The 27,117-nt window shown below is 30.7% G+C and overlaps 3 protein-coding genes across 9 annotated transcripts in view; 2 read left to right on the top strand and 1 right to left on the bottom strand.

The window, feature by feature from the left end:
* Window positions 1-2,580: 2,580 nt before the first annotated feature.
* LOC118042875 (uncharacterized) overlaps window positions 2,581-27,117 on the top strand; it is a 91,066-nt gene continuing 66,529 nt past the window's right edge. Inside the window, exons 1-4 of one of the 3 annotated variants that reach the window (XM_035076578.2) lie at window positions 2,581-2,737; window positions 3,727-3,834; window positions 4,346-4,405; window positions 4,533-4,962. In XM_035076578.2, coding sequence (XP_034932469.1) covers window positions 2,648-2,737; window positions 3,727-3,834; window positions 4,346-4,405; window positions 4,533-4,547 — 273 coding nt within the window. In that variant the 5' untranslated portion in view covers window positions 2,581-2,647 and the 3' untranslated portion in view covers window positions 4,548-4,962. Of the gene's footprint in view, window positions 2,738-3,726; window positions 3,835-4,345; window positions 4,411-4,532; window positions 4,963-27,117 lie in introns of those variants that run through there. The other 2 variants (XM_035076577.2, XM_073407163.1) reach the window with 2 other exon arrangements.
* On the bottom strand, window positions 8,967-12,245 carry LOC118062739 (uncharacterized). 5 transcript variants are annotated; one of them, XM_035076573.1, is made up of 10 exons: window positions 12,126-12,185; window positions 11,958-12,001; window positions 11,824-11,849; window positions 11,478-11,550; window positions 11,174-11,383; window positions 10,226-10,348; window positions 10,094-10,151; window positions 9,924-9,997; window positions 9,321-9,409; window positions 8,967-9,237 (listed from the first exon to the last, which is right to left on the bottom strand). In XM_035076573.1, the coding sequence occupies exons 1-10, from the start codon at window positions 12,142-12,144 to the stop codon at window positions 9,171-9,173; spliced, it is 783 nt and encodes a 260-aa protein (XP_034932464.1). In that variant the 5' UTR covers window positions 12,145-12,185; the 3' UTR covers window positions 8,967-9,170. The 5 variants fall into 5 exon arrangements, with proteins under 5 accessions (XP_034932464.1, XP_073263262.1, XP_034932463.1 ...); XM_073407161.1 differs by having other exon boundaries at window positions 11,478-11,547; window positions 12,126-12,163; XM_035076572.2 differs by having other exon boundaries at window positions 11,478-11,547; window positions 11,958-12,245.
* Window positions 19,135-24,926, top strand: LOC118062737 (peptidyl serine alpha-galactosyltransferase). Its single transcript, XM_035076569.2, has 8 exons — window positions 19,135-19,563; window positions 20,620-20,790; window positions 21,118-21,361; window positions 21,478-21,678; window positions 22,041-22,528; window positions 23,032-23,196; window positions 23,368-23,611; window positions 23,865-24,926. The coding sequence occupies exons 1-8, from the start codon at window positions 19,268-19,270 to the stop codon at window positions 24,468-24,470; spliced, it is 2,415 nt and encodes an 804-aa protein (XP_034932460.1). The 5' UTR covers window positions 19,135-19,267; the 3' UTR covers window positions 24,471-24,926.

Below are 27,117 nucleotides of genomic sequence, written 5' to 3'. Positions count from 1 at the left end.
AATATCCAAGTCATGAGTTTGTGATAACTTCATAGGAAGCAAATAAAAAAAACATACAGAAGTCTTATCCTTAATTAACCCAATGTTAAAAAATAAAATTAAAAAAATATTAATTAAAAAATAATTAAAAAAAAAAGAGCCAGTCAACCTAGGTTATTTTTCCAAAACCTGGATCATAAGATTCACATGACTTCAATAGAAAAAAATCAAAACAAATTATGAACCTCGATTCCTAGTAAATCCAATGTTGAAGGATGAAATTGAAAAAAAATCAATTAAAAAAAACCTAAGTCAACCCGGGTTAATTCATAATTAACTCAAAATATTAAAAATAAAATTAAAAAAAAAAATCAATTAAAAAAAACCTTAAAAACCCTGAATCAACTGATTTAACCCACAAAACTCATGTCTTGAATTATAAAACTGAAATAACTTTATACAAAATAAATCAATATAATTTGTGAAATTCAATCACTAATTATTCAAATGTTAAAAGATAAAATTAAAAATGAAAAACAAAATTTAATAAAAAGAGAAAAACAAAATGAACAGTACTCGTGATCTTTTTCTTCCTTAATTAAGATAAAAAAAAAAAATCATAAAAGGAAGAATAAAAACCCAACGAACATCCATGCTCGCTTATTGCAGTCGGCATTAAGCCACACAAGAACAAAAAACCGATAATAAAGGCAGATAGTCTGGCTAGAAAGAAAATTCACAAATACTTCGAATATAATTTGCTGAATTAAGTTATTTATTAGTAGCACAAGATCCTAATTAAATAAAAGGATTAAGCTTCCAATTTTGATTTCATGAACAACACCGTATCATAATAGGATTTTATTATTAAGAACTTGATGAGTCAACTAATCAAATTAATGATTTTCTCATACTTGGATTATATCAAATTAAGCTCTAGCTAGCAGCATATTCCTTAATTAACTAGGTTCATCGGCAACTAGTAATTAATTAAAACAAACAGATGGCTCGGGTCAACCTAATATATAATAAAAGAATTAATCAAACCGAAAAGAGGAATAATTTTATCACATTTGATTAATAATACATACTTGTCATAGTTTTGGCTTCATCTGCGCCCGTGGAGTGTGAACAATATAACTATACAAAAATAATTTAATTCCCACTCGGGACACATTGTTAATTGGATTACTGCCATCCAGGAACTGCGGTTTAGGGGTGTTGAACCTGCTCTTTATTAAAATTTAATTTTTTTAAAAGTTATTTTTAAATTGTTTTTGTGGATTGATATTAAAAAAAAATTAATACATTTATAAATAAAAAAAACATTTTAAAATACAATTCTTACCTCACTTTTATCCACCCTCCTTTATCTGTTTCGAAATGTAGTTGCTATTGTTTTTTAAAGTATTTTTCTTGTTGAAAATATATCAAAATAATATATTTTTTATTTTTTAAAAAATTATTTTTAAGATTAATGTATTAAAAACGAATCAAAATATTAAAAAAAATATTGTGAAACAAACAGTTAATTAATGTCTTATCAACAGCACTAGGAACATAATTAATGTCTTAATTACAGAAGAATTAAGCTTAACTAATTGTCTAGCTTAGGAGGCTCAGCTGCTTAATTTGTCAACTCAAATTCTACTTAAGGAACACTAGCTAGAACATGGATCGATGGATGCCCCTGGTTTGACCCAATCATATCAAATTAATTAAGATATATGTAGTTAAATTAATCTTTAGCAGCTGTCAAATATTGATTACATGTTGATGAGATTTGTGCAGGGCACGTGGCATCCGTCATCACTCTACCTCTCATTATCGTCACCGCCATGATCACCATTGCCTAAGAGCATGAAAACTAGGAAGATAATTGTAGTCATTATGAGCAACTAATTAATTATTATATATATCATAGGAGGAAGTTGTTGATGATAGTGACGATGGGCATTATTTATAATAATATATTTTTTTATATATATAATATATTTTATAACGTATAGTGCGTTGTTAATTTATAATTTCAAAAGCAAGTTGCTTAGTTAATTCTGTGACCTAACAAATGCGTATTTAAAAGAGAGATTAAACTACAGGGTGTCAAAGGAGATTCTCAGAAGAGCTTATGATTTAATATTTAATATTAATTTAAGGTAATCATGTTTACTGAAATCAACGTCTTAATCACGTAATTCAATGTCAGTTAGGTCCATTTGGGATGAGGGTGATGAACAATATGTAAAGAAAATAGGAGAATTGCCTTAATTATGTAATTTATTGGAGAATAATAATAGTAATTTGGGATAAATAAGTCTTACAAAAAGTTGAGATTTTGATTCCATAAGATTCACCGGAGAGAATCAAGTTGAAATTCATCAATTGGGTTGATAAATTCCACTGAGAATAATATTAAAAAATCAACCTTGTTTGTCCATTTGACTTTTAAAAATAAAGCAAAAACTACAAAATAAAATGGAAAATACATTTAAAATTGTGCTTTAATTTTAATATGCTAACTACCATGAAAGCATTCCTTGTTCAAGATGAACTAGCATAAGCTCAGTGGGCCGAGTAAAGAGCTATTCAAGGTCTGGGCCCAATCAGTTATAAGCAGAAAGAGAGCACTTGAGATCCTTTTGAGCAGCAAAGAAGAAGAAGAGAAGAAATGCTAGCAATACAGAAAGCAATCAGGAGAGTCCATACAAGCCTGGATGCTCCACGCCTCACGAGATTCACTCTCCAAGCACCCAAATATGTAAGAAAAAAACCCTTTTCTTTTCTTTTCCTTTCCTTTCGCAACTTTTTATGTGATTTAGTAAATTCATCTGCTATTTTCTTGAGGTTGATATAAGATTGAGTAGTTTATAGAAACTGGGTTCTCTATGTTTTTTTAGTATCGTTTAAGTGTTTGGTAAATTTGTGATGGGTTTGTTTAATACCGTGGGAAAAGGGAAATTTTGAATGTTGCAAGCAAGAAAAATGTTTACAAGATGTGTTTGAATGTCAATTTTATGGAGTCAATATGGTGTTTGTATGATAGTTTAGGCTTATGAGCTTGCTTATGAAAATGGAGGGCAAAGTATGGAAAAAGGGTATTCGAATCGACCTTTCGATGTTAAGAAAAGGAGCTTTATGAGGGCATCTTGTGGTCAATCGGTTTTTCTGATTGATGAGGAATAAATAACTTAATATGCACAGAACTGACATTGTTATTAACTTAATGACATGTTTCCTGATATATGAAGAACAACTTCAACACCATTGTCCGATTTGGTTGCCGTAGCCGCAACATGGCTGAAAGTAAAGTTTGATACTTACCTAGGTGATTTGTTTGGTAAAGTCTTCTTTGTTCACGTTGATCACCTGTGCATTTCAAGATATGCTCTTGGTACTTATTCTGGATGGCAGACAATGTAGCATAGAGGGAATACATATTGCCTGACATGCGATGTATGTGGGTGATTTCTAAAACGATCCTAAGGTAGTGCAAGTGTCTCTTGAAAACAGGGCGCATTATTCGTTTCCTTTCCTTGTTAAATGTTTCATAATATCAAATATTGATTTGAAGGAGGACATTTAAATTCAATACTAACTTAATATCCTTCCATTTTTGTTTAAATGCTGGTAATGATATTCAGTATCATGTTTCTGTTATCTTTTTCAAGGTTTTTTGTGACCATGTCATTTCTTATATTTTTTCCACCATTTAGCTCAGTAGTGCTTATGTTCTCTTTTAATCTCCAGGTAGAGGTGGAATATGCTAATGGTAGCAAGTTTAATCTGTCAGCTGAGTTCTTGAGAATACATAGTCCAGCTGTTGATGGAAAAGTTAGGTCAGTTGGGGGTGAGAAGGTAAAAAAAATTTCATCTTTGCCTCGTTATAAAATTGATGCTCTACCCAGATTTACATGCATGCATGCATGCTTACAAAAAAGAAATCCTATCATGTATGTTCCACAATCAACATTGCTGATCATTTTTTGTGAGTTGCTTTTTAGGGTCATTTGAGTGGCTTGTGATTAGAACAATTTATTAAATGATACAGTAGAAGAGCTGGATTTCATTGAAGTTTTGCACTTCAAAAGCTAAGTATTTTGGCAATATATGAGCTCATTTATTCTGCTTTTTATCCCATCCCATTCCATCTTTTTGAATCCTGCTCGTGTTAAACTGGAGAAACAAAAATATGTTTTCTGCATTGGCGTGGATAGTCAAGTAAAAATTTAGTAAACTTTGATGGAGTTTGGAATCTCACTAGTACACTAGACCATATGTTCCCAAATGAACAATTTGTCTTCCTACATTGTACAAGTTTTCATCCATAAATGGCAAGTTGCCTGAATGCTTGATATTCATTAACCAGGTGATAGTTGGGCGGCGCCATGTTGGCATCATGTCTGCTGAACCTGTAGGAAACTATGGGGTAAGGTACTTAAGGCTTAATCTTTGTGTTCGTATCTTTATTTTAGTTTATGCTGATGCAAACTTCTCACACAAACGTGCTCTTAATGTAAAATATGGTGATGGTGTGATTTGGGTGGACGATTCAGGATGATTTTCGATGATTTGCATAAAACTGGAATATACACATGGGATTTTTTCTACCATCTTGGCAGCAACAAGTTTACGCTGATGAGAAATTACATCAAAACACTAAAGAAGCATGGCCTCAGCCGGGATCCACCTAGAAGAAAATGATGGTGGCTTTAGTTGACCATCCTTGCTGGTTTCATAACTGGTGCTCTGCGGTGAGAAATGAGCAGGAAAGGGGGGACTCAAACTTGATCAAAGATTTCCTTTATCTCACTGAAACTGTAAAGTTCAAATATTACACCAGATTTCACAGCAGCAGGTCAAACAATTGCAAATGTTGTTTACATGCTATCAATTTAGGTTTAGAAACATGAATGATTTTTATTTTTTTTTGTGTAACATCCACAAGATACTTTTGAGATATAACACAATGTCCCATTGAACATCCGAAGTCGTGTAGGTCAGAAGCCCTTTTGCACTCTGTCCCACGCTTTGCTTGACAGTTTAATAGGACATCAATAATTTCTGTTTAGAATGTTGCAAAGAAACATCAATGCCATTAACTTTGGACTTTCCTTTTTTTCTCTTATTTTTTTTTCCCGCAAGATTCTCTTTAGCTTCATGCTCTGAATTTCTTGTATTATTTAATGAATCCCTCGTGTATTGACTGCCTCCTGAAAAGCATTAAATAAATCATTTTTTGTTCATTTAACTATTTTAAATAATTTGGTTCACAAATTGTTAATGACGGGCACTCTATGACTACAAAGTTTATATATATATGAAAAATGAAACGTCGATCACATGAAGAACATAAAAGACTGAGAAAGGAAGGGCATGAACCATAAAATTAAACTCTAACCCTTGCAACACAGAAGAATCTCAGAGAGAGAGAGAGAAAGAGAGAGTACCTCAGGGCAAGATAGAGGAAGAGTTTGTGAGCAGTGAAATCAGCTGTTTGTGATGCGAGGGTTTTTTATGGGTTTGGATAGTACCAAAGTAGTTATTGGGAAGGTTGAGAGAAAGTGCAAGCGTATTACACGCAGACCATGTCTTGCAATGTTGTCATGGATATTTATTGTTCTATTCACTAAACATCAGGCCTGAGTAAATATTACTGTGATTAACATCTATATGCATAATTACAGAATATGTGTATCCTAAAGTGCTAGGAGAAACATTACTTGCAAAATCACCTTATTTCCAAGTGCTAGGAGAAACATTAGAGAATATTTAATGAATGAAAAAGCTTCCTACGACATAGTTTCAAACAGGTAACCTTTCCAACATATTATATAGCTTGCGCTGTGGATTTCAGTCCACATGAAGTTTTTCCGAGCAGAGAGAAAAGGAACAAAAAAAACAGCTTGTCACCTTTCGAGAAATTTAGTAGGTAGATCAGGAAGGAATGAAGAATTCAGCTATTAATCGTGATCTTCACGATAATAATCAACTCTGGTAGAATCTGTAGCCAGAAAATTGGAAAACCGGGCTTCATTTTGCAATTATTTGTCAGAGATTAATATAAAATTATACATTGAATATCTTGAGTTCCACTTAGCAGCTTTAACTATTAGGCTGATTGATATCACCATATTAGCCTTATATTCGGATGATTGAGATCTCTTCTAGTGTGCATTGGTATCTCTTGTAAATTTTGGTTTCAAGTTTGGATGCAAAGCCCAACAATGGTTAACAGAGTGGTAGAGATTACTACAGTAGTTGCGCTTCAAGTTAGATTGTCTTTTTTTTGTTTCAATTGTCTTCAGAACGGTTATAATTTGACAAATATACTCTAACTTCATATATATATTTTAAATCTTCTTTGAAGTGCTAATTTTTAGAAAATAATATAAATTATAGCTTGGGATCTTACCTAACAACTTAAGCTATTGGGTTGAAATAATTCTGTAACATGGTATTAGAGCCTTGATGATCAAGTAGTCACGAGTTCAAATCTCATTAGCCTCATTTATTTGATAAAATTTAAGCACAAGATAATGTGAATATGTGCAAGTTTTAAGCCCAAAAAGTTTTCACTTGAGAGGGTGTGTTAGAAAATAATATAAATCATATCTTAGAATCTCACTTAACAGCTTAAGCTATTAGAATTGAAATCATTCTTTATTTTGTGAATGCAAAGGCTATTGCAAAGAAAATGGTCAATCTTGAAGGCATGTGGAGGAGAAAAAAGTCAATCTATGTTAAGGTTACCAAATATATTAGCACTCTCAAATGAAGAGATTAGCCGGAGTTGCACCTCCATGTAAGAAACTCATGCATTTAATGTTGGGTTTCCCAAATATCATACAAACAACAAAAACTATAAAAGAAAATTATTCTTGAGTCCCTAGGATCCTATTAGACAGGTCTAGAGTTATTTAGGGATTTATTACTTGAAAATATGATATTTTTTGACTTTGAATAATTCTTTAAAGGCTAGGTTGTTGCAAACCACAAGTCATTTAATTATTTAGCCTACAATAGTAATCCACACAAACCACCAGTGAGAAATCTCATAAATCTCTATTTAGGAGAGAGAAATTCTTATGCCTAAAGTGCTAGCTCTAATTTTGTATTTATGTAGTTTTTATGTCAAATAGATAACTGCTCTAAAAAATTAAAAGGCATGGCTCATTATATACAAGGAAAATAGAAAAACCTTATAAATTGATTTCAATTTTTCCCCTGAATAATATTCATTTATTAATTCAGGATAATTTTAGAAATTAACTCAATTAAGTCCTTACTTGATTTTTCTAGGTCTAAAACTATAATTCATGTATTAATTATATTAGTCCTTAATTTCTAAAATATATTTTAATCAAGTCATACTTAATTAAATTATCTCAGTTTAATTTCTGACTAATAGTTTTTAATGTGTGTGACTCATTAAGTTCCTAATATATTGGTCCAGATATAAATTATAATTTTAATTAAATGAAATTAAATAATTTAATTTATTATTAATTAAATAATTGATTAATTTATATTTGAAGATCAAGTACATCATCTAGTAACATGTCATGATCCTCCAAATATTAGAAAAATTATTAGTAATTTGACTTAACCATTCAATGTAATTAATATCCTTTCATCAATAATATTTCAATTTAACATTAAAGCATGGAATATGTCTAACATATTAAATCATGTTTGCTCTCTACATAATAGTCATTGATGCTTTGAATAAGATTTGAAACTCTTTTCAAACCTCATTCCATATTGGCCAATGATTTCTCAATTAATACTATTTGAGAACAAATGAAATATTTTTTCTAATTCACATAGGATGATAAATCCTCTTTTTATCACTCAAGTATCATCATATAGTTTATGTTATATTCAATGTCTGTCATTTCGTTATCTCGATTAAGTTAAAATGTAACAGGATCAAAGCATAACATTTTTTATATAAGATGACCTAGTGATTTTAAATTTAAGGATCACTTACACAACTGTCATGTGAGCTTTTTCATTGACATAAGTGATCTCTCCATAGAAAATTCTCATATGGGTCAATTCAGTGTACATGTCTTATGACAAGCACCTACATATTAGTTCTAGGTATCCTTTACATCTCAGCTTATGAGAATAATTGTTTCCTTTCATAGAGAAAAGAACATAATATGTATCAGTCTTTACAATTCTAATACATGTCTAGTATTTAACATAGCATCGACCAGGAACATTTTAGGAATAATGATTTAATACAATAGAAATCTCATAATTATAACAACTTTATAATTTCATTTGCAAAACATTTTTGTCTCATGGACTTTATCTTTACTCTAGATTCATTAATCTAATATTATATGAATATTAAAAATAAATTAAGCTTTTATTAATAATAAATATGTATTTACATAAATATAGTAATGTCACGTGTAATCAACCAATTGGCAACAAGGTGTATTAAACTAGCACTTAAAGAATCACTTCCCTTGATCTTAAGAAATGCAAAATGCCAGACCAGAATGACTAACCATAATTTTCTTAAAGAGTTGTGGATGCGTTTCCAACTACAAGGGCAGTGCAACAGATGATGAACAGAAAGGAATACAAGATGAGGTTGATATTCCTGGTATGCCAAAAAAATGATGTTAAGGTGTAGGTCTAAGAAAACATGATATTAGTGAAGGCAGAGAATGTTCCTGAAAAAGGCACTAATGTCGAGTAATTCTGATGAAGATGCTGGTGATAAAGAGTGGAATCCCATGAGCTATGGTTGGTACAGCTGTTGAATCACCTAATCAAATATGAGAATAGAGAAGGCAACAGAGATGAAAGATGCAGCCTTGCTTATCATCGTTTCTAAAGCAAGAACCACCGACAAGGTCATATAGATGTATTTTACCATTCCTAAAGCAGGAATCACCAACAAAGTCATGGATATAAATGCGTAACAGAAGCGAACTAGTGGACATTGATGTGCTGTAAAATATCCCGTAAAAAGAACAATTTATAGAGCAATTTTATTGAAGGAAAATGATGGCAAATGTACCATACTAATTTTGCACTATCCATTTCTTCTCTACCCTAAAATTTAGGGTGGGTGCATCAATATCACTCTCAACCTGTAGTGCAGAACAACTATGTATAAACTAAAGCACTGTAACCATGATTACATACAAAAAACAGGTATGCACCAGTTCTCAAGACCTTTTCTTCTGTCCACTTTTTGAGATGTGCTTCAGCCCTTGGGAGCCCCTTTTTATTCCCCTACAGCATAAATAAGCACAGTAAAGCAATATATATGGTACAAGAAATAAATGAGTGAAGATTAGAATATAGATAGCAAATACCTCTGGTACAAATACATGAATATGTAGAAAAGTGCCAGAAGCATCAAAACCAGAACAGAAATTATAACATATAGTGTGCTTGTCTCCTTCTGCACATGCAAAACAACAGAGATATAATGTACAACGCAATCAACAAACCTTAATAAAAAGTGAACTTTAAGTTCGTGACATGCTCAATAATGCAACAATCTTAATGTGATGGCTGCAAGCACACATGGCAATAAATACAGGATGGGTGTCACAATAAAATCTTCTATTTCAAGATAAACCAATAAACTGGCTCCAGTTGCATTGAAAGAAAGCGACTTGAATCATTTGAACAGAGGTTTCTATTACTAGATTTTTAACCTAAGAGGAAACGGTGAAAAAAGAAAAAGAGAAAATGCAAGCTAAAAAGGGCCCAGGAATGCAGAAAATTTTGATTTCCATTTCCTCAACTTGTCTGCTTTTTTGTAGGTTCAAGTTTCAATTATAGGATCTCAACCCCACCTCTCAATTGCTTTGCATCGCTTGAATCAACAAGACTAAGCTTTTATGCTACCTCAGATAGACTCAGCAAAGTACAACAGCTAAAGGCAAGCACAGAAAGGGCATGAAATTTACCTTCCCCCCTTTAGAAAATGGCTTCCGACCTCCAGAGCAAGTGTGGGCATCGCAAAATTGGCGCAATAAGAACTCTGCCAATTGAAAAAATGTCAGCTAGAAATATCATAAGATCACTAAGCTACTGAACATGTAGTAACGTCACAATTACACAGAAAGTGAAATATTACCATTGAGACGGAGAGCTGAAGGACCCTCATTGACTGGGAAACAACTATCAGCGAGACTCTGGACACAATTATCATATTGGTGAGATAAATACCAATTAAATAGATAAAACACAAGTATAGTTGAGAGGCCACCTCACACAGATGTTTATTCCGTCCTGTGGCAGCAGGATTGCACTTGGTCTTGTGTGGCACAGAATCCAGCACAAGATCACAATGCAATGCACCACATACATCTGCCAAGCACTTGCTATGACTCTGGGTTCAGCACAAGTGTTCAGTGTTTCAATTCCTTAAATATATTGTGAAACTGTGGCTGGCAATATCCAATAGATGCATATTTCTCCATGCAATAAGAAGAATAGCGATGTAAAACTAAAGCCATAAAACTTAAAGAAACAATACAAACTTGGGCAGAAGCACTGAAAACATACGCTTATATAGAAACAATGACAAAGGAGTTTAAGCAAGCCAAGCGATCAGAACAATTGTGATTCATGGCTTTCCATAAGTTCAGTGGAAAAACATCAGATTATTGACTACAGATTTAGCAGGGTGTCATAGTCAGAATAAGCTAGCTCAATCTAGATTTAGAATATATTCTATACAAGTTCCTTCTTCATACTAAGGGTGTGAAGGATTGAATTTCCCACAATTTTCATGAGCCTAAATTTGCTGGGCGAATTCATAGTCAAACATGTGATACTCCTCAACTTAGGGTGTGACAATGTACTAGGCTATGAGCTTTTAGACATGTTATCCAGAGAATTGTCCAACAAAAAATGCAAAAACACATACCCAGTCAACTGGCATTTTTCCTAAGACACTTTCCACATACAATCCTCATCAGAGAAACATTCCAAGATGAGTTAGCAATGTTGAGCATGTCGTTACTAAAAACCTTATTTTCCTTAACTAAAAAACACATTTAGGACATCTTAACTATGCAGCTCCATTTAACATGACATCTAATAGGAAACCAAGCTTAATTTGGATAGACCACCAAAATTCTGTTTTCAAAAAAATTACAGACATGTTATGAGATCCAAATCAATAAAGATAAAATTATCCATTAACACTTACCACATTCAACAGATCGTAATGTCTGTTATCAAAATGCTTATCAAGGTACTTCTCTTCATAAAATGTCTTCTTACAGTATCCACATCGCCATTCATTTATATCTACATGCATCTTATGCTGTTCTTGATCTCTGTATAAGTCATTCTCTGGATGAAGCCTGCACCTACTCGAGATCTTATATCGTTCTTTCTCCACAAAGGGCATCAAATACTGCATCAAACATCAAATACCAATGTATTGAACTCACTCCTCTATCAAAGCACTAAATGAAGCAATTCAAATTAAAATGGTAATTCTCCAATACCTCGTCGATTATTTTCCATGCTGCCCTACTCCTTTCTCTTGAACAATGCACTTCTTTCTCATGCTCAAAACTTCTGATTATCAACTTCACAGATGTTAGCTATAACTGACTGGAATTGTTTAATAAAAAAAAGAGCAGCAATTCTATAACAAATACTGAAACAAAAAGGAAGCCAAGTATAGAGGTGGAAAATTCAAGGCACTATATTTTGATCTTAAAATCTCAAATCTTGCAAAATTAAAGAAACCCAATTCAAGAATTCAGCTAATGAAGTGAATGTGAAGCAAAAAAGCTGCTAGTTTTTGGACATATAACAATCTAAGTGAAATAGTGATATATTTATTACCTTGAAGATGCAGTGTCCTTTTGACCCTGAAGAAATGAAAACATAGGAATCAATAACTGATTTACTTGAAGAAAATAAAAGGAATGGTCTTTATTTGATGGAAATTGAAGGAGTGAAATGATATTGTCATGCACCTGTGGTGAAGCAGAAGAAGAAACAGAGGTCAGTTGCAGAAAAACTGTAAAGCAGAGACAGAGAAAAAGAATAGTAAGCTGTTTTCTTGTCAATCCCATTTCTTCTCAATGTTAATTGATTGATATATTGACAGTGCTATGAAGGTTTGAGCTGCTTAAATTCATTACAAACAAATGGTTGGCGCATGAACCCGAAGGAGAAGAAGGTAGGGAAGCCAATAAATGCTAGTGATTGATTAAAACATGATATTCTCACGCTTAACCATAAATTTATTGAATGTCTTCATTTAACTTCTTACCTGTAATTAAAATTGAGTTTTAATTATATGAATTTTGAACATTATTCACCAGTAATATATGTAATGTCTTTTAATAGTATTTAAAATATTTTATATATATATATTTTTAAATTGTTTTAATTTGCAGATATCAAAAATAAATTTTAACTTTTTTATATTTAATTTATCTTATAAAAGATAAAAAAGTATAAATATATATTCTACAATTTAATTTTATTAATTTATATAAATGGTATAGATCGATATATTAATAATATAGTTAATAATATAGATCATGATATATCCTTATCTAGGTATTAGCAGATATAGTTATTTTAGATTTTTAGATAAGTAAAAAAATAAATATATATATATATATATATATATATATATATTTATAAATAAAAAATAAATTAAAAAACAACTACTCGCACATAAATATATATTTAGCTATTATTTAAAAAGTTGATCGTCTACATCACTAATATAAGATTATTTTAGGACAGATGTGAATAATAAAAAAATATTTTAAAAAATAATATAACTAATATTTCAAATACCTTTAAATAATCAACACGCAACAACAGGATTTAGAAATATAGACACAGAATTAAAAAAAATCTAAAACGATAAATAAAAAAAATAAAAATGTGTTTTTGGTTCTTCAATTGCTTCATAATAGACTAGGTCTATTAGGTTTTGGGGTGTTTTTAGAGAGTAAAGGAAGATGGTAACAACTTAATTAAACGTATTTTGTTATTTTTAAAGTAAAACAATTTAAAAATCCATAGGTGAATGTTTTAAATTTTATTGTTAATATTTTAAAGCTTGTGTTTAATTTTACAAAATTGCACATAAATACTTCTACATGTGAGTTTTTTTAAAATAAATAGTTAGATGGAAAATAAATTATAATTTAAGAATGTATACAAAATAGAAAATTAACTTTACAACAAATGTAAAGTTTATTTATGTAAGAAAATTAATTTTCATATTATCAATAAATATGCTAAAATTTAATTTTTTTAATATTAATTCGTTGAAACTTTAAATTCATATTACTATATAGGAGAGAGAAAGAAAAAAAAATATATAAGGAGAAGAGAGAGAGTAAAGGAATTAGATAAAAAATATTCAAATTAGTAGACATTGTAATTTTATTTTTCATATTTTTATTTATCTCACTCCTTTTGTGTCCATGAGGTAATAATTAATATTACTCATGGATAATTCTATATGAGAGGAAGAAGTACAACTTCTAGCATATTTAATAATTCTTTTCAAGGAACAATATAAAAGTTCTTAAAAAATGTTTAAAATCTAAATTTGAGCTTTTTCCCAAACTAAAGAATTTACGAACTTCTTTAAAATGAAACGGCACTTTCAAGTTTCAACCTTATTTCTGAGACCAACAAAACTTTTTGCCAAGTTAATTTCTTTTATCCAATAAAAAAAAAAAAGTTCGCAGGCCTTATACCATACGATAAAAAGATTTTTGAACATAACAAAAAATTATTAGACTATAAATAATTATTTAATATTTTTATTAAATTCAACATAATAGTTTAAACCTTAAAATTTTTCGATTTCATTGTTTATCTAGCTCGAATTTAAAATTAAATTTTGTGAGAGTTATTCAATGATGACTCAATTGACTTATTAGTCTAAAGACAATCCAACCGAAAGATTAAAAATTAAAAAAGTTTAAGAAAGAAATTTACAAGAAAAAAAACTCATGATCCAACTTCTCGTTTAGTCTAGGTTTAAAATTAAATTGTGTCAGAGTTATTTTGACATGATCCTATCGACTTGACCAGTCCAAAAGTAATTTGCCTCGTCGGTAAAAGCAAATGATGAAATTAAAAAGAAAAAAAAAATAAAATTGACCCAAAAAAACACTTTTCAACTTGACTCGTTATCAAATTTAATTTTAAAATTAAATCATATGAGAGTTATTCTAATATAATCTAATCAATTTGGTTGGTTTAAAAACAACCCTAATAATTATTAAAAAAAAGATGAAATTAAATGGAAAAAAAAAGAGAAATGAAAAAAAAAGGCTTAATTTTAAAAAAATATATATTGTTGATATAAATTGTGAAATTCTATAAAGTTAGCGGACATTTTTAGCGGGGAAAGGTAATGGAGATAAAATAAATGTTTTAGGTTAAGTTTGTTGAAAAATATACAGAGCAAAAAAGGTTTAAAAGGATTCTCTAATATATTAGAGCATTTCCAATGCAAAAAGCTAAATTGAGAAGTTAAATTGATAAAATGACTTTTTGAATAATATAAATATAACTTTTTTTGATTATGCGCATTCCAATGGTAAAAAACTATTTAGAAAAGCCATTTATATTTTAATATATTTCATGTTAAATTCATTTTTATATAATTATGTAACTAATTTAGATATTTTATATATAATATAATTATGATGTTATTAATTATATAATTAATATGAGTAATTTATAAAAATAATATAAAATTTAATGAAATAATATGAAAGTTAAAAAGATATAATTTAAAATTAAACTTAAAATTTATTTATATGAATATTTTTAATTTTTAGTTTTATATTTTACTGTTAAAAATTTAATTTTTTAAAAGTAAATTCAAATTCAAACTTTAAAAAACCCATCAATATTTTAAATTTTGATTTTCAATTTTTTTTAAAAAAACAATTCATGCTTTGAAAAAATTTAAAACAAAAAACAAGTTTATTTCCTTGCTTTAAAAAAAAAATACTTACTTTATTTTTTATTATTTCTACAGGAACATGTAGAAATAGCTTCTCTCAATTTAAATAGCCATTTAGGCTTCCTTGTTAGCTGCTGCATTGGAATACTTAATTAGATAAACAAAAGCTAAAAAATACTTTTTTAATTTTACCTCTCCATTTACCTCTCCGGTTGGAGATGCTCTTCAACAAAGTTTCTGTACACCATCTCAATTTTCTTGAAGTAGTGATAACAGAGATGATGTTCTTTTACCATAAACTTTTTTACAGCAGAAATTGTTGTAAGGTGGACCCGATTTGTGTTATATATATACTTAGTTATTTGACCCACGCGCTATCACTAATCATAAAATTTTTTTCTCATAAAATCCTAGGCCTAAAGGCTATTTTCAAATTAAAATTTAAAATATAAATTAAAATGTTCATGTAAGCATCTAATTACATAAATCAATAATCATTTATGTAAACAAAACATAAAAAAATCATTAACTATAATAATAAAAAAAAACTAAAAAAATTAATAAATATATATAGGTTAAAATATTTAACATCACAATATGTGTCATTTACCTAGTAATATCTAATGAATTTATTTATGAAAATCAATCTGTCACAAAAATCAACACACACATAAAATTTATTGAAAGAAATTAAAGGAAAAATAAATTATATGTAAGGCTGCATATATTAAAAATATTGTTAAAAAAATATTTTTTTATTTTTAAAAAGAAGTTCAATCTATATAAAATATAAAATAAATATTATAGATGAATCACACTAACCTCATAAAAAAAAAATCTATAACGCAAACAATTATAATTAAAAGAATAAAGATGAGAATCAAAATAAAAAATAAATCAAAGGCTATATAAAAAAAAAAAAAAAAAACTAACATCAAATCGATATATTGAAAAGAAAAACTTTAACTAAATAAAAAAGAAATAAAAAAATGAATATTAAATTGAAAAAAATAAAATAACGTAAACTTTGATTGAAGAATGAAATTGAAAATAACAAAGCTTTAACAAAAGAGTTAGGGAAAAAAATCAGAAATAAAAAGAATAAGGATCGAATTGCAAACAATAACATATGACAAATTATAATTAGAGGACAAAATTAAAAATATAAAAAACTTTCTCAAAAAGCCAGGGGCTAGAATAAGCAATCAAAACCCTAAGGACTTAAATTAAGACACGAACATAAAAGAAGATTGGCTTATACTTTTGTTGGGAGAAAGAGAAAATTATGAAGAAAAACAAATAAACGACCATTGATGATAAACCATCCACCAAGCACCACCACGCATGACACCAGGAGGGAGAAAGTGAGGTGTCGCTTCTAATGACATGGCAGAACAACATACTTGACCACAAGGACACGCTATAGGGGCCACCTTAACAACATGGATGTACTTCACTTGTCTATGTCTGAACTCCATGTATTATTTACTTTTGATTAAAAAATCATTTAATCAGAGCAAAATGTCCATAACACTTTTTGTTATCCCAAAATTTAACCAAAATATCCAAATGAAAAGACAAAATCACCCCTGGATTCTTTCCTCTTTTTTTTTTTTTCAATTGTAAAGGTAGAAAAGTCATTTAATAATCTTAAAAATACGCTAAGATATAAAACACTCTTTATTAGCTATTCATTTTTTTAGCTTGGGGGCAAGTAAGTAATCACATTGCATGAGTAGTGATAAGGATTGCGACTATTCATTGCTTCTCTTTCTTCTTTCTTTTGGATTGTTTGAAAACTATTTTTTATATTAAATTTGATTTAAAAAAAACAATAGTAATCCCTAACAATTTTTTAATGACATATTGATATCTTGAAAATGACTCAATTATCCAATAACTAGGGCACCTAAAATCCTTTTGAAAGAACGAAACCGATATTATATTACCACAATCCAAAATACAATGCCTTTATGTTCACAATGAAAATTACATGAAAAGAGCAACCCGTTTTATAGTTTTGTTAATATATATAAAGTAGTGTAGTTTGGTTAAAATATAGTGATTTCAAGAGAGTTTTCCAATTTGATCCTACTAGAAATATTACAAATCTTTTATTTATTAAATAATAGTTTTTTAACAGTAGAAAAGTATTATTCAAACTAACTTTTTGAAATTAAATCTCTTTTTAATTAGAATTTAAATCAAAGTTATTAAACTTATTATTTAACTCAGGTTAACCCAACTTAATTTTTTTATAAAGTCAACGATATCCTCTTCTATTTTTTAATTTAAATATCAAACAAATTTTTAAGTGGGTTAAATCAAGTTAATTTAAAGTTATTTAAAAAAAAAAAAACTAAAGTCAAGTAGGTAAGAGAAAACATCAACTTGGTATCCTTAAATCATTATTCTTATAAAAAAATAAAAAAAAATCAAAACCAAATCAAAATAATACGGATCAATCCTTTTGCAAAAACTTACCATTTGTGAGGGGACTAGAGTTACATCTCCTTTTCATTTCCTTTCGAGAGTTCTCATTTGTTTTCACACTATTTTAGTACCCAGCAAAACAAACAAATTCATTTTCTTAGGAACATAAACAAAATTCAATACTGTAGAAAGGATAATGGTAACCCACCCTTAACTATTTTATTTTATTTATGAACTATTTCATTTATAAATTTTACAGTAATATAAATAAAATACATGTATAGCCTTACCAAGTTATATAACCATATCTTAAATGGTTTATGCTCTCTTGTTTCAAATAAAGTTAGCTTTGTAGCTAGAGTTTTCTTCCCCTCTAAACTAAGATACTTTCAAAACTTTTATTTACCAAAATGCAGTGTTTTTAAAATAATTGGGTATTTCGAGGATGTTTAGGAATACAGTAACAATTATTTTTTAAAGTGTTTTTCTTAAAAATAGATCAAAATATTTATTTTTATTTTTTAAAATTATTTTTATCATCAGTACATTAAAATAATCTGAAAATATAAAAAATAATTTTAAACAAAAAATTTCAAAATACTATATAACATGGTTTATACCCCAACCCCAACCCCAACCCCAAAAGCTCCTGACACCCCTACATGTCACATATGTTCACATCTATTTCCATGTCCTCTTCTCTATTCATATAATTATAAAAAATTAAAAATCTTCTCGAAATCATAGAGCTTTTCTTAGAACAAGAACAAGATAAAAGTTGTTTCTCTTTGTAATTATATATAGATTCTCTTTGCATGTAGGTAAAACTGATCTCGTTTAATGGGAAATGCAAGAAATTAAGATCCCTAAAAAACTACAAATCAAAATCGAATTGCTAAGAGCAAATGATTAGCATTTTCTCAGCTTTGTGATTCTAAGAATGACCTCATGAAATCAAAGTTTTGTTGTAGTTATTTTATAATGTATTTTTTATTTAAAAATATATTAAAATAATATTATTTTATTTTTAAAAAATTATTTTTGATATCAGCATATCAAAATAATTTAAAAAATAATAAAAAATATTAATTTAAAGTAAATAAAAATTTAAATTTTTTTAAAAATATTTTTAAAATGCAAAAATAAACAAATTTAAAAAAGATACATATTTCCAAAGACCATAAAACAATGAGAAAATCTCTAGGCTGCCTAATTTGAAAAACACTAAAAAGGAAGTTGTATTGCTTGCTGCTTGAATCGCTCAAAGATGGGAGCACTAGAACTTGATAACTGTGGACTGAAAATACTGAAAGAGAATTTGTATTATAAAATATGTTGAAAATCAATCAAAACTAAATGCAGTGTTGTTTATTATAAAATAAAAATAAATCAATTGCATGTATTAAATTAGAGAATTTGTATTTAATTATAATTCTAATATTAATTTTACGTGTAAAAAAATGGATTTAATTCTTATTTGATATTTAAGATTACTTAATATAGTTATGTTTATTTTTTAATTCATATATCCTTTTCTTAAATTTACTGAGATCTCTAGCTAGAAGGGGCTTGCTATAAAAATTAGGTCGTGTATAGAAGATTTCATGTCCATTAGTATTATTTAATGCAGATAATCAATCAAGCTTGGACTTTGACTAATTATTAGGTAATAATTTAATACATTTCGTTATCATTACTATTTAACTACTCCTGCTAGCCACCATTCACTGGTCAATGTCATCACCACCCACTCCTCCTGCATTGAGACATGAGGGAGAAAGAAAAGATTTATTTTTTTTTTTTTTTTAATTTCTGACTTGTCAAATTCGGTACATAATCAATGAAATTGAGATCTGTGAGAAAAACCCATTTGAAATCGAGGCTTGAACTAGAGCTCCCATGGCTACACTCACGGTATTGATGCTGGTGGGTTTTTTGTTTTGGATTGATGGCGGGTCGGGTTTGGAGCAAGAGGCTCCGTATAGGATCCATACTTTGTTCTCTGTGGAGTGCCAGAATTACTTTGATTGGCAAACTGTGGGGCTTATGCATAGTTTCAAGAAGGCCCAGCAACCGGGACCTATAACCAGATTATTGAGTTGTACGGATGTGGAGAAAAAGAATTATAGGGGGATGCATTTGGCACCAACTCTTGAAGTTCCTTCTATGAGTAAACACCCCAAAACTGGTGATTGGTGAGTTTTTATTTTTCTTCTTCTTTTCTTGTGTTGATTCAAAGAATGTTTGGATCTTGTGGATTTCTCTCTGTGTCTTTCTTTGTGGTTACTTAAAACTGTGATCATTTTGTTTGTTTCTGTACTTCAGCATTTCAATGCTTACTTTTTCTTGCATCAAATCTGGAGCTTGTTTATTGTTAGTAGTTGGCATTAGGAGTTGGACCAGCATGTTATTGTCCTATTGTTATCAAATGCTGATTTGAACAGTGTAGCAATATCCTCTTCTACTCTTACTTGCCTTGCCTGAGATAATCAAAATTGTACAGAAAATTATAAAAAAGAAGTACAAATAGGAAATCAGTATGTTCCAGGGAAAAAGTGAAGGGGCTAGAAAGGATCTTGTCTTGCAATGATTTGCCAAATTTCTGCATTAGACAGCATAACAGGCTGTTATAGATCCTGGAATAAAACTGCACAACATGAGTAGTGATGAGGATTGCGACTGTTAACTGCTTCTCTCTTTTTTTTTGGATTGTCTGAAAACTATTTTTCATATTAAGTTTGATTTTACCTAATATTAAAAAAAGGCATGCATTTTTCTTCATGCACCGTTCCATTGCCAAAAAACTACATGGATTGTAGTTTTCTGAATCAAGCATCATGCTAACCATATAATGAGCGGGCTTAAGATGAATGCTCACTTGAAAATGTGTGGCACCAAATCGCTGTTCCCTTTTCCAAGTTTCTTTCTGTTGATTTTCATTTATCATTGGTAGTTAAGCTTCTCCTTAATTTTCTACACTCGTTATTATCAATCCTTCTCATATTCTGCTCCAAATTTGATCATTCTTTGTAGCATTTTGATATTATCATACATAAAGAATAGAACTTTAAGATTATGTATGCAAACATATATATTTTGTTATATCTTAACTATTTTTCTCCTTTTGCTCTACCATTGTACTTTCTTTTAGTTTTTTCTTATTCAGGAAAAATCTGAAGCTCTTTTGGAGTCTCCTCATACTGAATAAAAAAGGAAACATAAAGTAATATGTTTTTTTTATGTTTCTGCAGGTACCCTGCAATAAACAAACCCGCTGGAATAGTCCACTGGCTTAAACATAGTAAAGATGCAGATAACGTTGATTGGGTTGTCATTCTAGATGCAGACATGATCAGTAGAGGTCCAATTATCCCTTGGGAACTTGGTGCAGAGAAAGGCAGGCCTGTAGCTGCATATTATGGGTACTAGCTTTCATTGTCAATTAATTTTATTTTGCTGGAAATACGTATCCTCTCTCTTCATATCATGGTATATTGAAGTTGCTATTGCCTACAGATAATGCTCTTGTGGAAAAAATTTTTACTGCTCTGTTTGCACTTGTCATGGCTTGTAAAAGGCACTCTTTTCAGAGGAACATGATCAATTTGGAAATTCAAGTGATTTTTCATCTGAATTTTAGATGATGATCTGAAGTTGAACCTTGTGTTCCGAATGTTATGGATCATGTATTTATCTCGATGTCTATCTTGATATTAGTGATTGTTGCTATATGATGCATTTCTTTTCAGATACTTGGTTGGATGTGACAATATTCTAGCTAAATTGCACACAAAGCACCCTGAACTCTGTGACAAGGTTGGTGGGCTTTTAGCCATGCACATAGATGATCTTCGAGCATTAGCACCCTTGTGGCTTTCAAAGACAGAAGAAGTGCGTGAAGATAGAACTCATTGGGGAACCAATTTTACTGGCGACATCTACGGGACAGGATGGATAAGTGAGATGTATGGCTACTCATTTGGTGCTGCTGAAGTAAGTTGCTTTGTTGGCATGGCTTTGTAACAAGATACAAGAAATGTTTTCTGCTGCTTCTGTTGTGCTTGAAACATTCAATCATATGATCTGTTTTGTTATATTTATATTTCCAGGTTGGACTTCGGCACAAGATCAGTGAGGACCTGATGATCTATCCAGGCTATACTCCACGAAAGGGCGTTGAGCCTATTCTAATACACTATGGCTTGCCATTTAGTGTGGGGAATTGGTCTTTTTCTAAATTGGATCACCATGAAGATGATATCGTCTATGATTGTGGTCGGCTCTTTCCCGAGCCTCCTTATCCTAGAGAGGTTTGTGAATGAAGAACTAAATAATTTTATTATGAACAAAACTATGTGTTTTCAGAAGAAACCTGCCCAGTTCTTTCCAAATCACATATTTTGTAGGGCTTTTCAGTTTAGGGAACTATAATAAGTAGCTTGTTATGGTTGTTTTTTTGGATAAGCCCTAACATGATGTTTCCCTAAACTAAAAGTCTGAATGTGTTTTTTGATTATATACATTACATTATCACCAGCTGAATGTTTTACTACATAGCACATTACATTATCATCAGCTGAAGTATCAAGGTTTCCTTCATAATATGTTTGAAGCACTGTGCTATATGATGGATACATTGTGGATGAAATAATGCCATTCTCTTCTTTTGCAGGTGCGGTTGATGGCATCTGATCTTAATAAAAAGCGAGCCCTATTTTTAAATTTAGAGTGTATAAACACTTTGAATGAGGGACTTTTGTTACAGCATGCTGCAAATGGATGTTCTAAGCCTAAATGGTCAAGATACTTGAGTTTTTTGAAGAGCAAAACTTTTGCTGATCTAACTCGGCCAAAATTTCTTGCTCCTGGTGGCATAGAAACCAAGGAGGCTGCAAACCAAGGTGGAAACCAGGAGCAGGCCGTTGATGAACCTGAGAAACCACATCCAAAAATGCACACCATATTTTCCACAGAATGCACTCCTTACTTTGATTGGCAGACTGTAGGCCTTGTCCACAGTTTCCACCTGAGTGGCCAGCCTGGAAATATAACACGGCTTCTCAGCTGCAAGGATGAAGACTTAAAACAATATGCAGGCCATGATCTCGCTCCCACCCATTATGTTCCTTCCATGAGCCAGCATCCCCTAACAGGCGATTGGTATTATTCTTATCCTCACAGTTGTTGTCTCTTGCCTCTGATTGTTAGTTTTCTGTGTTACTTTAGGCTGTTTCCAGCACTTGTACATTTCAGTGTCAAGTCTTATCATAACTTACCCATCATGTTCATGCCATTTATATAATTGCTGCTAATGTCAAATTCTGCTTTGTAAGAAATTTGAAGATCGTACCCTCTCCTAGGAGATTGCTTTACCTGAAAAGATAGACTAGTTGCCTCTAAAGTTAACAATTGAAAGTTTGCATTAATAAAACCGATAAATGCTCATTCACCTCTTCAAGTGGCTAGACCTGCTGAAGCATTTACAATCTAGACTTTTCCTACTTTTCAGCAATCAAGCATGTAGTTGCTTCTCTCAAGGATTTAATCAGTGTCCTTGTGCTCACCTCCCTGAGATTGTACCATTACACCCCACTTTCACATGGCATATTTGTAATATTGGGAAGTACACAGCCAATTATAAACACTGCCTTTGTCCATGTCAGGTATCCAGCAATTAATAAACCAGCTGCAGTCCTTCATTGGCTAAATCATGCAGATATTGATGCTGAGTTTATAGTTATTCTTGATGCTGACATGATTTTGAGAGGTCCAATTACACCATGGGAGTTCAAAGCTGCACGTGGCCGTCCGGTTTCAACTCCCTATGAGTAAGTCAATGATTTGTGTCCCTGGCGGTTTAAGTGTACACAGAAGTCATGTATGATCTTGACTGTTGCTGCATCTCTCCCCCTTCTCTTTGTTCTTGTGCTCACCTGTTCTTGCTGTTGCATGGGGCTTGATATTTATGGCTAACAAACCTTATAATTTCTGCATGTTAGCTACCTAATTGGTTGTGACAATGAGCTTGCTAAACTCCATACACGCCATCCAGATGCTTGTGACAAGGTTGGGGGTGTGATCATCATGCATATAGATGATCTCAGAAAATTTGCCTTGCTATGGTTGCATAAAACCGAGGAGGTGCGGGCTGACAAAGCTCATTACTCTACAAATATCACTGGAGATATTTATGCATCGGGCTGGATTAGTGAGATGTATGGATACTCATTTGGGGCAGCAGAGGTATTTCAAGTCCTTTGAATCCCTTCTGTTTCCTATTTTATGGCCTTGTATGCTCTACAGAGAAGACACCATGGAGAAACTTGTTTATTTAGTTTCTGAGAAGTGGCTTTGATATCCTGGCAAGGATGCATGCCTCGAAATTCTCTAAAAGTAAAAAAGGATACACGCTCAGTGTCCATTAATTATTTTTCATTGGTTTCAAAGTATGCGAACATCAAATGAATTATTTTTCATTTGTTCTTTTTAATTGCAGCTGAAACTGCGGCACATCATAAACAGCGAGATTTTAATATATCCAGGTTATGTCCCTGAGCCTGGTGTTAAGTATAGAGTTTTCCACTATGGCTTGGAGTTTAAAGTTGGGAATTGGAGTTTTGATAAGGCAAACTGGAGAGATACTGATGTGGTCAACAAATGCTGGGCTAAGTTTCCAGATCCACCTGATCCTTTAACACTCGATCGGTCTAATGAGGACATCTTACAAAGAGACCTACTTAGCATAGAATGTGGAAAGACACTGAATGTCGCACTAGAACTGCATCATAAGAAGAGAAATTGCCCTGATCCCCACTCCTTATCCACCTCAAAACATGATACAGGAAAGGAAGATTCAAGTTCAAGGAAATTTGGCAGGTTTGATGGAAGTAATGCTGTAAGAAGCAACCCTGTGGCCACAAAAAACTCTGAGGAAACGTCTCCGCCTGTTCCAAAAGACGGGCTATTTGGTTCTTTGAGGTTCTGGGTTGTTGCTCTATGGATGATTTCAGGTTTGGGTTTCTTGGCTGTCATGTTCATGGTGTTTTCAGGCCGTAAAAGCAAGGGAAGTAAGAGTAAAACTTATAGAAGCAGAAGAAGATAATCTTACTCGGGATTCATGGATGTGAATGGCTGTGATCTGGTTCTCCGCAATATTGAAGCATCTTTGTAACCTTAACTTTTGCGGCGGGGGTGTGATGATCTATTGAGATGGTCATGCTAGAGCATTTCTCAAGGAAATTTCGTGAACTTACCATGTCAACAGAAAAACTGATATTACAGAACAGTATAGATTATTATGTCAACAGAAAAAATGATCCTATCACAGAAGTTTTGGCCACCATTCCATTGATGTTGCAAGCTGTAACTTAGACCTTGTAACTATTCTTTTTCTTCTTCAAGAGTTAAAATAATGTAATAGAAGAAACAATCGAGGGCTATAAACCCTTTTTTCTTTTTTTTTGGCTGCTCTCTGTGTTTTTGCTACTGTAAGTCTCTCTCACCAAAGCTGCTCCAGAAGTTAGCCGGTGATCAATAATAATCTCTCCTTTTCTGGGTATTTTTCTTTGCGAATCTTTCATTATCTAAACAGTGGCAGTTGAGTCCCGATGATGATGAGTGTTCATGACATAAATTAACATTATTGACCGTCATTTTTTACTACAAGCAGCTGGTGCTGGCAGATAACATTCTAACAAGGTGCTGTAGATTATACTTATTTGTCAGCCACATGACCATTGCTTTGGTGGGAGAATGCTCCGACAGAGAGTATCAGGGAAGAAATTAGTGTTCTTAGCTAATTAAACGGCAGCCATTATGGCTGCCAAAGGTTTTCAGGACCTCCGTCGACATGTACTTTTCCTGTGTGTTTTGGCAACTGCTCGGTAACCATTCGTCACCCATCAGTATTAAGAGTGACGATAGGTATAAACTATATTTCATGTCATCATAGAAATTGGTCAAGAAATATTACAGAGTTTTCTTGACATGGTCAGAGAACATAATAAATGATATTAACATGGCACTTTAACAGCTCGCCCATATAGACATAAAATTTTAGATGATAAATTATGTTTGATATCAAGAACATATAGAAAATTACAAATCTTAAAAAAAAATTAAAAAGAGTAGAAAACTTACTTGGTTGAAACTTATATTCAAAGGAGTATTGGTTTAAAATTTTGATTAAAATAAATGCTGATGATTGGATGCTTATTGATATAAAAAAGACCACGAGATCCATCTAGTAGCTGGGGACCATTACTTGAGCGCAGAGACTAAGTAAGTGCTTTGCATCACTGCCTATTATAAAGTATAGAATTCTTAATGATATAATAATTGTAAAATAGAAAAAAAACAGAAAGAAAATATGTTGGCTTCAAACTTAGTCTGCTATATTTTTTTTTGGGGTAAACTTAGTCAATAATTACTAATATAGCTTGTTGTTTACCTAGTGATTCAGATTTTTTTTAGGTTAAAATCTAAATCAAGTATGAAGATTATGGATTTGGCTTATACATTAATGGAAAAATAAAAATAAGGGGCAAATTTAATAATGATAAAATAGATAAAAAAGAAGAAGAAGAAGAAAGAGATGCAAACTGTAAAAATTGTCAGTTTCTTTTCTAATGTAAAGCTAACTGAAAAGTTCTTGCCAGGAAACAGTGCTGCTGCACCTCTTTTATGCCATTAGGTCAACAAGGTATATAAACGTTCATAACTTCATCTTTGTTTCTTTTAACAAGTTACAGGAGAAAATGCAAGAAAATGACATGTGATACCTATTATTCCTTCTTATTTTTTTTTATTTTTATAATGGAGTTATTTTTGTTAGGGGCACATGTTAAGAGGTTGCTCATATAAATTATAAAAAATAATGAAATTAATTTTTTTTTATGTACTTGACAATCTAATACATACATAATTATTATTTGAAAGATTTTTTAAAAGATTATGGGGTTATTTTAAAGCGTGTATAATCATGTTTTTTAAAATTTTTATTTTTTATTTTACATTAATTTTTTTTATATTTTTAAATTATTTTGATGTACCGATATTAAAAATAAATTTTATTTTTTTTTAAAAAAATATTATTTTAATATATTTCAATTAAAAAACATTTTAAAAAACAATATATGCCGCTGTTCCAAAAACCTCCTATGTCATAAAACATTATTATTTTTTTATTAATTAGTAAAAACATTAGTTATTAATACAATTACGTATATGAATCTCTGTTTTAAAATCATGTATATAATGTGCTTGTTATTTATTAAATGGCTTATATCATATACTTTGAAAACAAATACATAAACTACCCAACTTACATCATATATTATTTAGTAATCAATATAAAGATACCGTGTATAATATTTAAGAGACAATAATATTAAGTATTCTTAGTTAATAATCATTAATTATCATATATTCATAATTATAAGTTCAATTTTAATTACAGGGTAAAATTATAAATTTTAGATCGATTCTTATATGATATAAGAAAAAAAGTTTTTGCTATTTATAAAGTAAAATTTTAGTTAAAAATTAAAGATTATATATATTAATAAAAAAATAGTCTAAATACTAGGTGCGTGAAAACTTCGCTAAATCCAAGTGAAATCAAATCGGGTGTTTTGACTTTAATCTAATTAAAAGATTATATAAAGTTAAATACCTATTAAATCAAATATGATTATCATCCTTAAAGCTAATTAGTGTTGTAAAAGAGTATTCGAATTTGAAAATTCAAT

The sequence above is a fragment of the Populus alba genome, chromosome 1 (genome assembly GCF_005239225.2).
Source record: "Populus alba chromosome 1, ASM523922v2, whole genome shotgun sequence".
Lineage (NCBI taxonomy): Eukaryota > Viridiplantae > Streptophyta > Magnoliopsida > Malpighiales > Salicaceae > Populus > Populus alba.
This window is presented reverse-complemented; position numbering and strand designations above follow the sequence as displayed.

Coding starts and splice junctions, on each gene's coding strand:
- LOC118062739 (XM_035076571.2), bottom strand. CDS start 12,056: ATGGGATTGACAAGAAAACAGCTTACTATTCTTTTTCTCTGTCTCTGC. Junction 11,551..11,823: donor AAGGACACTGCATCTTCAAG/GTAATAAATATA, acceptor GTTGATAATCAG/AAGTTTTGAGCATGAGAAAG. Junction 10,349..11,173: donor ATTACGATCTGTTGAATGTG/GTAAGTGTTAAT, acceptor TGCTGAACCCAG/AGTCATAGCAAGTGCTTGGC.
- LOC118062737 (XM_035076569.2), top strand. CDS start 19,268: ATGGCTACACTCACGGTATTGATGCTGGTGGGTTTTTTGTTTTGGATT. Junction 19,564..20,619: donor CACCCCAAAACTGGTGATTG/GTGAGTTTTTAT, acceptor ATGTTTCTGCAG/GTACCCTGCAATAAACAAAC. Junction 23,197..23,367: donor CCGGTTTCAACTCCCTATGA/GTAAGTCAATGA, acceptor TCTGCATGTTAG/CTACCTAATTGGTTGTGACA.